Source organism: Etheostoma cragini, chromosome 23 (genome assembly GCF_013103735.1).
Source record: "Etheostoma cragini isolate CJK2018 chromosome 23, CSU_Ecrag_1.0, whole genome shotgun sequence".
NCBI classification, from domain to species: Eukaryota; Metazoa; Chordata; class Actinopteri; order Perciformes; family Percidae; genus Etheostoma; species Etheostoma cragini.
In genome coordinates this window covers 5,786,060-5,797,854 of record NC_048429.1, presented here as the reverse complement: position 1 = coordinate 5,797,854, position 11,795 = coordinate 5,786,060, and the positions used below count along the sequence as shown (strand labels likewise).

The 11,795-nt window shown below is 38.8% G+C and overlaps 1 protein-coding gene and 3 non-coding genes across 5 annotated transcripts; 1 reads left to right on the top strand and 3 right to left on the bottom strand.

Moving 5' to 3' along the window:
* Window positions 1-2,071: 2,071 nt before the first annotated feature.
* Window positions 2,072-11,489, bottom strand: ttll1 (tubulin tyrosine ligase-like family, member 1). Of its 2 annotated transcripts, XM_034863922.1 has the most exons (11): window positions 10,994-11,489; window positions 10,751-10,874; window positions 9,847-10,055; window positions 9,580-9,760; window positions 9,172-9,309; window positions 8,582-8,690; window positions 7,892-8,035; window positions 6,602-6,688; window positions 5,764-5,927; window positions 3,626-3,756; window positions 2,072-3,530 (listed from the first exon to the last, which is right to left on the bottom strand). In XM_034863922.1, exons 1-10 carry the CDS (start codon window positions 11,025-11,027, stop codon window positions 3,627-3,629), a joined length of 1,320 nt encoding a protein of 439 aa, XP_034719813.1. In that variant the 5' UTR covers window positions 11,028-11,489; the 3' UTR covers window positions 2,072-3,530; window position 3,626. The 2 variants fall into 2 exon arrangements, with proteins under 2 accessions (XP_034719813.1, XP_034719814.1); XM_034863923.1 differs by having other exon boundaries at window positions 2,072-3,756; window positions 10,990-11,488.
* On the top strand, window positions 4,051-4,137 carry trnay-gua. Its single transcript is given in 2 exon segments — window positions 4,051-4,087; window positions 4,102-4,137. It is a non-coding gene; the product is annotated as a tRNA-Tyr (tRNA).
* Window positions 4,864-4,950, bottom strand: trnay-gua. The gene is given in 2 exon segments: window positions 4,864-4,899; window positions 4,914-4,950. It is a non-coding gene; the product is annotated as a tRNA-Tyr (tRNA).
* trnay-gua lies at window positions 6,966-7,052 on the bottom strand. Its single transcript is given in 2 exon segments — window positions 6,966-7,001; window positions 7,016-7,052. It is a non-coding gene; the product is annotated as a tRNA-Tyr (tRNA).
* Window positions 11,490-11,795: the final 306 nt, after the last annotated feature.

The window sequence follows — 11,795 nt, the reverse complement described above, 5'->3', positions numbered from 1 at the left end:
TACTGCAACGTTGGGCCACTATTGTGCTTCTCTAACCTCTGTGCATCTCTAAATGTAACTGTAATAATTCATTCAATGATTCATAAAATGAACAATAGTCTTTATTTCCCCAAAAAAGTAATTACAGTAAGTGGGGCACAGAGGATGAGGGCCAAACATTACTGAGCCTTGGTACAAAGGTTAAAGGAATATAATTTATGTAACTCAGTGGTTCTCATTCTTTAGAATTTCAGTGGTCTTAGTTGATCCCTCAACATTAATTTAACTTTGGGTCCCTGGTCCCTACACCAGAGACCCCTGGACCTGTTCACCACGGACCCAAATCTCCTCAGCTGTTGCTGACATAAGCTACTGTCTCTTCATGTGGCTCATTATGTTTGGCACATTGTCTGGGTCAGTTCTTATATCATTAGAAATTAATAATGTAAATAATGTAAATGCTAAATGCCCTAAAACCTGTTGATACTACAACAATGCAAAGGTTCTTAGCCCTACAGTTTTGCACATATCATGTAACACTTGATTTCCACATTTTTTTGCCAAAAAACTCTCCAGAAAGTGCCATTTAATGGTGTATTTTTCAATATTTTTTTTCCCTGGGGGGGCATACCCCCAAACCCGCCTAGGGAGACCCCCATCCCCCCACATATAACAAATCCCAATTTAAACCCTGAAGGATAAACACCCAAAGAAATTGCTTTGTACTAGGCAAAATATGGGGCGGCCCATTATTATAATAATAATAATAATAACAATAATAACAATAATAACAACAATAAAGCATGTAACCTCATATAAATATATAGCAATAGCCTAGTAATGATGATAGGCCTAATACTACTCATGAAAATACTAATAATACTACTACTACTACTAATAATAATAATATCTGCAAGCTCACATTAGAAGTCTGGTACTACCGCCAATTATAAAAATAGCCTAGTAATGATAATAGGCATACCTACCGCTACTGATAATAATATTAATAATAATAATCCTAAAAAAAATAATTAAAATAGCCTATCTATCTATCTATCTATCTATCTATCTATCTATCTATCTATCTATCTATCTATCGTTCGTTCGTGGTGTGGGGGGCGTAGGGCACTAGGGCCCCAACTGCAAGAACCAGCTTTGGGGGGGCCCAGCTTGCAAAAGGTTGAGAACCCCTGTTCTAGGTGATGTTGAGCTACTGGGCCGACTGGGGTAGTTGCCTGCTTGGTAATCCAGTCTTAATTAAAGTTTTAAATATACCAATCTATGGCAATGGAGTTCATAAATTCAGAGGTTATGTGTGCCACAGGTCATCCAAAAGTTAAACAATAAAGTTATCAAGGCACATGTTCAGCTACAAACTAAAGTGGTGTTGTAAGGAAATATCAAGCAAATCATAATGACAGTATGTAAACACAAATTCAGATGTAGGCGCCTTTTCTGAGTTAAAACTGTCTAATGTTTCTTGTCATTAACCCCCTTTAATGTAATTTATACCGTTTACTGTTAATATAGTCTTTCTTTACAAATACAGAAGCCATAAACTAATTCTGTAATTCTGTAATCTGAATGGATTGTAACTACTAACACGTTTCTCTAAAATTTTAAAGGACCAGCTCACCTATTTTACATAAACATATTTTCCTACTCTAAAATGAACTTAATGTATTGTCAGGGCAGCACCAATATAGATATTTTATTGAAAGGTAGACACATACTAAAAAGAAACACTACATTTCTTATACAGAGAGGTCTCATTACTTCAATGTTAAAAACAGAAAGGCTAGGTTTCATGTACACAACTTAAGATGCACAGTTTATGCAAAAAGAAACTGACACACCTCAGAGTTTAATTAATCTCTCAGCAGATTTGGTCTCTAGCACATGAGGACATGTGTGTCTTCCTGCTCTGCAGATGGTTAGGGGAAGTTTGGTCAGAGATCACACACCTACACGTCTATGGCTTACACACCTTGATAAGATGCTATTCTGCATGTAGTAACCAGCTAAAGGAGGAAAGAAGAGAGGTTGGGTACATGTAACAGCAAGAACATAAGGCTTTTTTTAGGGCTATTGATGAGGGATTAGCTTCTGATTAATCTAAACTCCAGACAGATTACATTCATCAAAGGCTATAGGGCCCCTTACCACAAAGAAGTGACAAGAGAAAAGAAAGAAAAAAAAATTAATTACATTGCATAATCAATGAAAAATGTTCTGCCTGTTCTTTATTATACATCAAGAATCAACTATTTAATTTCACATAGCACCAACTTGATTTCTTTATCAGAGAAGGGCTAAATGTTTGAGCATCAAGAGCTTGATTTAATCACAATCTGGTTGCAGAAATGTTTTCTCTGGAACCCTTTCACCACCTTTCTTTCATCCATTCACAGAAGAAGCCCTCCCCCCCTTTCAAAGTAATTATTATGATAATCTTGATCATTGACCTTATCCTCAATTGATGGGTGAGCATTCCGATCGCCCTATTTTCTTTTAAATCACCGTTATCATTCGTTAAGTGATACATTCTTTTCAAATGTCTCCAAAAGCTCAAGCTGCATGTCTCTGGTGAAATTTAGTTTAACGTAATACTGCAGACAACTAAAATACCATTTTTTGATACACTTTAGTGTATCAAACAGGTAGATATGTACTCATCATAGGTGTTTGAATATTTCAGTAGTAGCAGGAAGTAAACAGTTGACAGTTAAGAATGCATACTGTTCATTCCCAACACATATCAGTATTTAACATTTTAGATGTGCAACAGCTACTGTATGACATCAGTAGTCCAACTCAAAATGCATGTCTATTTAATATTCAAGCAAAAACAAAGTAAGATACAATCAATACAATCAATCTTAATGAAAAGCCCCCTATATATATACTGATACTAAACATGTAAAAAACATTATTAAATTCTATTTTGGGATCTATACATATTAATTCTGCCTTTAAGTATATTATATTAGATCTGTATACCCTTTGTATTAGTTAGATCTCTTGTTCCTCTTTCTTTCTTTTTACCGAAGCACTTCATCTCCCAGAGCTCCTTCTTTTTAGCACCTGTGTGGTGGGTGAAGTTAAAGTGTCAGGACTCAGTAATCATGCATAGATCAGATTGTTGTAATCCTCGTTGCTCACGTTGGATTTTAATCCCATTTCTATACAACATACAGCTTGTGTAGTTGCCATTTTATCACCCCTAGCCATCCAAGGCGAGCGCTCTTCTTCTGAAATTTCCTCTCCGAGTTTCGTTCACCTTTTTCTTTCTGTCATTACTTTTTTAAGGTTTTCCTTATCTTCATAGGGAGTTTGAGCTGCTGTTGTTGCTGCTGTTGAGACATCGATCGCACCAACATAATGTCCACATTTGTAGTTACGCCTTCACACAAACAGCGACAACTGGCAACCTTTATACTCTCCAAATATGACCACAATGTTGATTTTCCTCCCCTTCATCACTAGGGTCGTCGCCCCTGTGAACTCAGTCAGTGACATGTGGACACAGGGACCAGTCCTCCGGCAAATAGCTGGGATAAAAAAAAAAAAAGGCTGGTTCTTTTTTCTATCCCCCGTTGGATCCTGTAATATTGTACAAGAAGCCATTGAGAGTCAGCAACATCACCTCACTTCCAGGTGGCGGCAGCGGGGCGAACTCCTGCACTCCCCTTGGTGCCCCTCGACCCCATGGACTGACTCGAGCGGCTCCGCAGGTCTCGCTCGGCATTCTCGCTCTGCGTCTGCTCCTCGTCGTACCTGGACAGACGTAGTGTTTAAACATAATTCTTCACCTCTCTGCTACTTCCTGACAACATTCCTTTGACAGCTCAGTTGGTAGAGGGGAGGACTGTAGTGGAAATACCAGGCACATGATCGTCATTCTGAACTAGAAAATCAAACGAGTTGTGAAAAAGCTTGTCTGACAATAGGTGCACCTATTTTCACACAATGGAGAGTGTAGTGTGTGCTTTAGCACCTTGTTTACACAGTTAAGGCTATGTAAACACAGTTCAGACATATGTAGCCTGTCTGTTGTGCAATCTCTGTACCCCTTCGATAGCTCAGTTGGTAGAGCGGAGGACTGTAGTGGATATACCAGGCATCCTTAGGTCGCTGGTTCAAATCCGGCTCGAAGGAGTGATTTTATTATGTTTAAACCAATAGTCTACAGACAAATATATTGTTGGAGAACCTGATAATAACCATTCTTACTGCATGTGACATTAAATAATTAACAAAATCAGTGATCAATACAGATACTGTGCTCATTTAGTTGCAGTTTCGGGAGCATAAAACCTCATGGTTCGACAGTATTTGTCATGTTACCATCGCTGTACTGCAGCGGATGAACATCAGGCATACAGTATGCATGTTTTTTTGTAACAATAAGGTGGAAGTCCAAATGATCATTATTCTGAACTCGGTACTCTACCTACAAAATCAAACGAGTTATACATGTGTAAAAAATTATCCAAATTTGCCTTGATAAAAGGCTGGTTCTACAATAGATAATGGGAAGAAATATGTGGGGAAAGAATTCTCAACAGCGTAATGATAGAGACAAAGGATAAGTGGATAGTGGTACATGGAAAAAAACAAGTAAAACGTTTGTCTAAACATATTTGCACAATTAATTATTGTGGAGAAAAACTTGTTTAAGCTCTATATCATACAGGTCACTACGGTTAACAACTGTTTTGAGAGCAACAGAAAGCTAGCATAGGCTGTTTAGGAGAGTGCAGAGTGTATAATGAAGTGTAATAGTTCAGGAATATCTGTGCCAAATACTAATACTGCAAACGCTAGATTCTTTGCATGTAAACACAGAGATATCACTCATCAATCAATGTGATTAAAAGGATCTCCTTCGAGCCGGATTTGAACCAGCGACCTAAGGATGCCTGTTATATCCACTACAGTCCTCCGCTCTACCAACTGAGCTATCGAAGGGAGATGACAAAGCACACATACAATGCCTCTAAGCCCCTACTTTGAATTGTAGTGTTGGTGTAGTGTAGGCAAGGAAGTGAGAGCCAGCTGAGGCAAAGAAAGAGGGGTAACATAGTAATTTCTACCCTCTGGTTGCTTTTACACAGACTCAAAATGTAAAATAGGTGGAAAAGCATATCCTAACCTCATTATTTTTTTTTAGAATGGGGAAAAAAGCTTTTGAAACACTTGCCTCTGACAGGAGGCTGCGGTCTACCAGGACCCAAAAACCTTACGCCACAAGACCAGATTCTCTTGATTATAGTGGGCCTCATTAACAAGGCCCAGGAACAGTCCCAGCCATAGTCATTAACCTGACGAGGCACTAAACTGTACAGCCCTACTTCTTTCCCTTTCTTATATTGTACATACAGTATTTGTTATTTTTGTTGTAGTGTGTTTTTTTACACACATGTTAGTGCAATATATCTATTCTGCATTTATGTTTTTGACTGTAGCAGTACATTGCCTTGTTTTTCATTCCCTTTTTAATGTCCAAATACACCAAGGCAAAATCTTTGCAAGTGAAAACTGACTTTGGTAATATTGATAATAATAAATAGTGTAAGATGTAATGGATTTTGTGTCATAACACACAGTGAAAAGTAGCTCCCGCAAGCCAGAGTTGAACCAGTGTGCCTGGCATAACATCTACAGTCCACCGCTCCACCAACAGGGCTGTCTTTTGACTCGTGCATTTAGCAGCTGTGTGACATTACTTGGACGTTGCTGAGTTTGTCTGAATGTGAAAAGGTAGATTTTAATGTCACTCACAGGACTTGATAGTTGCCCAAGGCTTCACGGGGCGGGCTGCGATTCCAGCGGCAGTCTGGGAGGTCCCCATTGGGCGTTACAATATTGAGGGTGTCGTTGATGAGGTTGTACTTCAGGATGCGGTCGTTGGCTGTGCTGGAGGTAAGCGAGGGAGAGGCATTGACCTGAGAATGACAAAGATCAAAAGAAAGGGACATTTATATTTGATGAGCCCATTGTTTTATTTCAAATTCTTCCTTTCCACAAAAAGAAGCTCTTATCAGGCAGAAGATTCTGGTGCTTTAACAGCTGTGCTCATAAACATACATTCAAAAAGTAAGTTCCAAGAGGGAGATGAAGCAGCAACCTTGATATCAACACACACTTAATTTCTTAAGTAGAGAAAGAAGTTTAGCTAAGTATAGAATAATGAACAAAGGAACAGTTTCTTGACTAGGTTTGTGGCACATGCTTGTTCATTCCCTCACTGAGGACCCTCTATGTCCTACAACCAATTTTGTCACCAAAAATAGATCAGATTGGTGTCTGAAATAGACCCAGCATGGAAATCCAGCAACTACAGCTGTCAAAATGAGTGCAGTAAATTATGCCACATGACAAGCACAATATAGAATGTAAAACAAAACTCAACACAATGGTAACACAATAACACTGGGGAGTCATGTCATGTTAATCTTTGGGCTTGGCAAAAAAAAAATCCTTTTGCATTTATATACCAAAAAGGCACAAAAAAAACAGGTTGTTTTACACAACAGAGGTTAATTTTTAGTAAATTAAAAGATCTTTCATGTTATTTGTAGGTGTCTATGAAGGTAAAAACACTTGTTAAACTACTTACCTCAATAAGCCACGGCTTGAGCTTGTCATCAATAATGATGTCATACCCGTAACACTCAAAACAGTGCTTGTCATTGTTCATCACAGGCTGTAAGACAGAAAAAAACAGAGAAGGAATTAGGAAGAGGAGTTGACATACATTGTCAGAGATTATGATATTTTTATTTTTACAGAGGAGAGAGCTGCGGCGCATGGTGCACCGACAATCCCCTGAAGGTCAACATCTGCAAAACCAAAACAGCTTTTGATGGACTCAGAGAACAAGATAGAACACAAAGTTGGATTCTTGACAGTTGATAATGCTTCAAAAATAGATGTCGCAATGTTGCTTTTAGACAACATGTTCCACAACAGTTAAAAAGTACTCCTTTGAGCCGGATTTGAACCAGCGACCTAAGGATCGCTGAAATTACCACTACAGTCCTCCGCTCTACCAACTGAGCTATCAAAGGGAATAAAGTCCACCTGATACAATAGTAGCAACCTTTCTACTAAATGTGACAACCAGCTATCTAACATTAATGGTTGCATAGTCACAAATGATATCACCACAAACTCTTTTGAAATGTAGTCAAGTTGGGGCAAGGAGTTCCCTGTAGCTACGTCTGTCTAACTATCAATATAGTGGGGAGGTGCTATTGCAACATGTTTCACATGACACAGTTAAATATCACTCCTAAAGATGTCTAGTATTTCCAACAGGCACTGAGTTTATTATAAGTGCTAGCATGTGGTAGTCTGGCTATTACCAGACCAAGGCAAGGTCCATAGATTTAAGATTGAGCGTTGGTCTGTGGTGTCTTCTCCGTATCTTCTCTGCACAAGAGGTGTGACCAACATGCATAGTTCAAATAACTCTGTACGCAATTGGATAGTCCTTCAACCAATCAGACCAACAATGGGTGATGTAGAAGTGAAAGTGGCATCAAAGGATTTCTGCGCTCGGCTGCACTTTGGTGGTGTTTGGTGGCCGCTATGTTGAATGTAAACAAGAAGCTGCTTGGTCGCTCCTCTATTGTCATCGTGTTAAACCGGCCAATAGCACGCCAGGTAGATAAGCCAGTTTGTGATTGGTTCCCGCGAAATTGTGAACTGAAGCAGGAGAATTAAACGTGCAGGTTTCCAAACCGAGCTGCAGGGCCAAATCAAATCGTCAGCGGAGTGGGCGGGGTTTACCCAGTCTAAGCATGTGGTCAAACTTCCTAAAAAATCTTGTAAATCTGTGATGTCAATGTGCATGTAGGTGTATCAGTCACATATTACATATTGGATATAAAAAGACTCCACTTACAGCCACGGCCTTCAGTGACTGCACCACGATCCAGTGGATCTGGTCAAACAGTCGGCTGGTCACCTCCTTCCCTCTGGTGCTCTCTAGGTACAAACGGAGGTTACTGACCGTCCACTTGCCTCCATGGACGTGGTTGTAGTCATCCTGTGTTAAAGGTACACAATCTGACTAGATATTGAAATTTGTTTTTCCCCCGCACTGAGTTCAGCTTTGAGAGGAACATTATTATCTGTCATCTATCAGCCAGTGTCTTTGGATCTAGTCAGCATCCATTTAGAAAACCCTATATATATCCAATAAAAAATAAAAATTAAAGCAGATTACTTCTTCAATTCAAAAAAAACATCAGAACATCAGTAAACTCATCATGAGGAGTAGTTCTGAGCCTTTTTTCACAGGCTTAGAAGTACTTTTTTTTCAGAACAACATTTTTTGACAGAAAGCCTATGTACAAATTTCAGGCATGGAGGGTATTTACAATATAGGGAGGGTCTAATGACCAGTAATTTGTGGGTGGGAAATATAGGATGCAGGAGACAGAACCATAATTGGGAAGTTAGGAAGTTCGAATATTGCAGCCACTGCTACTTTGTGAGACTTTATGAATGCTGAATTTGCAGAATACCCCTTTAAAACAAATTGATCTATTAGTAGTACCTACTAGCCATACAAGACAAGATACAGACTCACCCCATGTTTTTGGATGGCCACATTAGTGAGGTGAACAAACATGTTTTCCAGTTCACTGGTGCTGGGTGTGTACTTGACTGTGCAGAACCTACAGAAGCCGAGCTTGTACCTAAGGATCAAACCGCACACAGGGTCCAATCAGCTGCAACAAACAATCAGTCTCATTTTTCTCAATAAATAATCTATAACATGTTTTTGAATTGTTTATTCGACCGACAGTCCAAAACCAAAAGTTAAAGATATATATATATATATATATATAAAACATACTGGCCAATAATTTTCTGTCCGTCAGCTAATAAATAAATCTAAACTACTTTTTACTCTTTAAGACTCAATAAGCCAGTTTAATAACAAGATACTTGACAAAAAACAATAATGGCAACCCAAGGTTTTCTACAATGGCATTTGTTTATTCTCAAAATCTTTACTAAATGAATAAATCATGACAAAACTGTTTAGTTTGATTACAGACAATACACAAATGCTATAGCAAACCAGCCGTGTTCTGTTACATGTAGATAATAATACATCTGCACTAAATGGTGCAAAATATTCGACGTAAAAAATCAAATAAAATCAGTGCTTACATATAGCATTTCAGAGGCCGATAAGTGGTCACCAGAACGTAGAGACGCAGGTCAAACTTCTTCCCTCCTATCAGCAGAGGATTGTCAATGTACAGGGAGATGACATAGGCCTCCTTGCCACTAGATGCTGCTACAAACCTGGGGGCAGAAAGCAACAAGCCAAACATCAGCCAATCACAACCAATGATTACTAGTTTAGGATGTTTACTTGGGAGTCATATGTTCATAGGATAGATAATACAGGCCGTCATGTTCAAATACATTCAAAATATTTTACTATTGATGTTCTTGGGTTTATTTTTATTAAAAGAGAAAGAACAGAGAAGAGAATATACGGCACCATGCAAATCTTTGTAAAGAGTAATCCTCCTTACAGGAAGTGTTATGACGACGTCTTCGGTAACTCACGTGGAGGTGCGGCTGTCTCTGGACCACTTTTTGATCTGGGACAGTTTATTGATGAGGAAAATGCCTTTGCCCTGAGCCTTCCCGCAGGGCTTCATGATCCAAGTGCTGGACGGGTTCTTGCGGTACTCCTCCACAAAGAGATTATAATCGGCGGGGAGCATGAATGTCACAGGAACAAAATCTGCATGAAATATAGAAAAAATAGTTAAACATATATACAGCGTTGTGAGGAAAAGAATGTGTGCAATTCTACACTCTAATGGATACCTAAATAAAGGTATTTCCCGTTCTCGTCCTTCTCTGCTAGTGGACTGCTTTCCTTCTCCAGCTCCTTGCGGTAGCGTTTGATGTTCTTGATCATAAGGTCCTTCCTGGTCAGCTCGTAGTGGTTGGGGAAGTGGTTAACCATCTGCTCATCTGACAGGCGGTAGCCAGTGTCCACGCTGAACACATTTCGGATGGTCTGGACGCTCATCCTACATGTGGGTGCAAATTAACCTCTATTATGGTAATCGGAAGGGTCTGGGGTCCAGAAATAAGCTTGGTAATGTAATTATTACTCAAATATTGAAATTCATAGAATCAAAATACACTCTATTTGCAGCATTTGAAATTTGAGAGTCATCAGTAAAAAGTAGATAAGGTACTTGCACTTTACCAGAATATTTCTAATTTATGCTAATTCTACTTTATTCTTCTACCCGACAAGATTTTAGAGTCATATATTGTACTTTATATTCCACTACATTTATTTTACTTTTTAGATTCAAAGTTATATATAAAGTTGTAATAAACTTATAAAAAGATTCTAAATACAAATACATTACATTTAAAACAAAAAAAAATTAAACCAGTAGTTTCCCATCTGTTTGGCTCGTGTGAAAGTTGGGGAACTCTTGTCACGTTTCAGATCTCTGTGAGTTGATAGGAGTTTAACCAAATAGATGTCTTGGTTAGTGTCATTTAAATGACACCAGTCCCAAAGACACTACTTTTGCCACATCAAATAATAAAAAATAAAAAAAAGATTAAAAATGGTCTTTTCACAAAAAAGTAAAAATGTGTATAGCAGAGGTATTCGTACTTTATTTAAACAAATAATGAGTACTTCTTTCACTACTAGTACGGTGTCTGAAGATTAAAGAGTAATGTGGATAAGATGTAAACCTACCAGTAGAAATTCCAGTCGTCGTTTTCTGTAACTTGAACCCATTCCCTCTTTTCAAAATTGTTGATGAGCACGGATTTCTCAATATCTGTCACCCACTTCACCTTACCGGCCATGGTGCCTCCCACTAGGGTGGAGCACATAACAGGTAAACAAATAGGATTTATGATAATACAATGCACAGAGGAAAAGAGAGAGAAAAAACTTGCGTGTAGCTACCATGCACCGAAGCAGTCACCTACCTACAAATCAATGTCAGGAAACAGCCAGTCATCAGCATCAAATAGCCGCCGGGGCTGGCTCTGTTAGCAGGCTGCTGTCTATGGCTGAATCCTCCCAAGACTGCTGCAGAGGCTGGGCGGACATCACCCAGTCAGTGATGCAATCTCACCAGACTGTCATGAGCTAGCTAAACTCATACCGAGACACAGCGACGGTTGGTTAGCATCATTGATAGCCCCAGCTAACATTAAATAATAACTGCTTTCATGTTAGCTAGCGGTTTGATTGCTAACAAGTTACATGTATTGATCCCACGGCGTCGTGAAGCTGGACACAGTGACGAAACGCCCACCACGGTCAAACTACCCTTCACAATAAAAGTCTTAGTTATTAAAATGTAACACAACATTCGTTTATATCATATATTCAGCTACTTACAATGTTAAGTGTAATTCTAAAACAAGAAATTCCTCATGAACATGTAACGACGACGTCGGTATGGGCTTGGTCCTTCCGGGAGAATAACCTAGCAACGGAGGACGCAGTGATGTCATTACAGGATGTCGTTACCACAGCGTACCAGCAGGGGTGAGCATAGATTTATCCAAGAGTTTTTTTACTTAATTTATTTTCTATTTATTCTTTACGGACCCTTTGCATGTGTTGTATTATTGTTTTTCGTTTTTTAATTTTTTTTAATCTAATTAAAAAAAAGGGAAATGTATAACTGCTTGTTCCATGGACGTCCATCAAGACAAAATGCTTACAAAAAGAGCACGTTCTGTTGGTGACCTTCACAATAAAACACCTGTTGATAGTCAAAAGG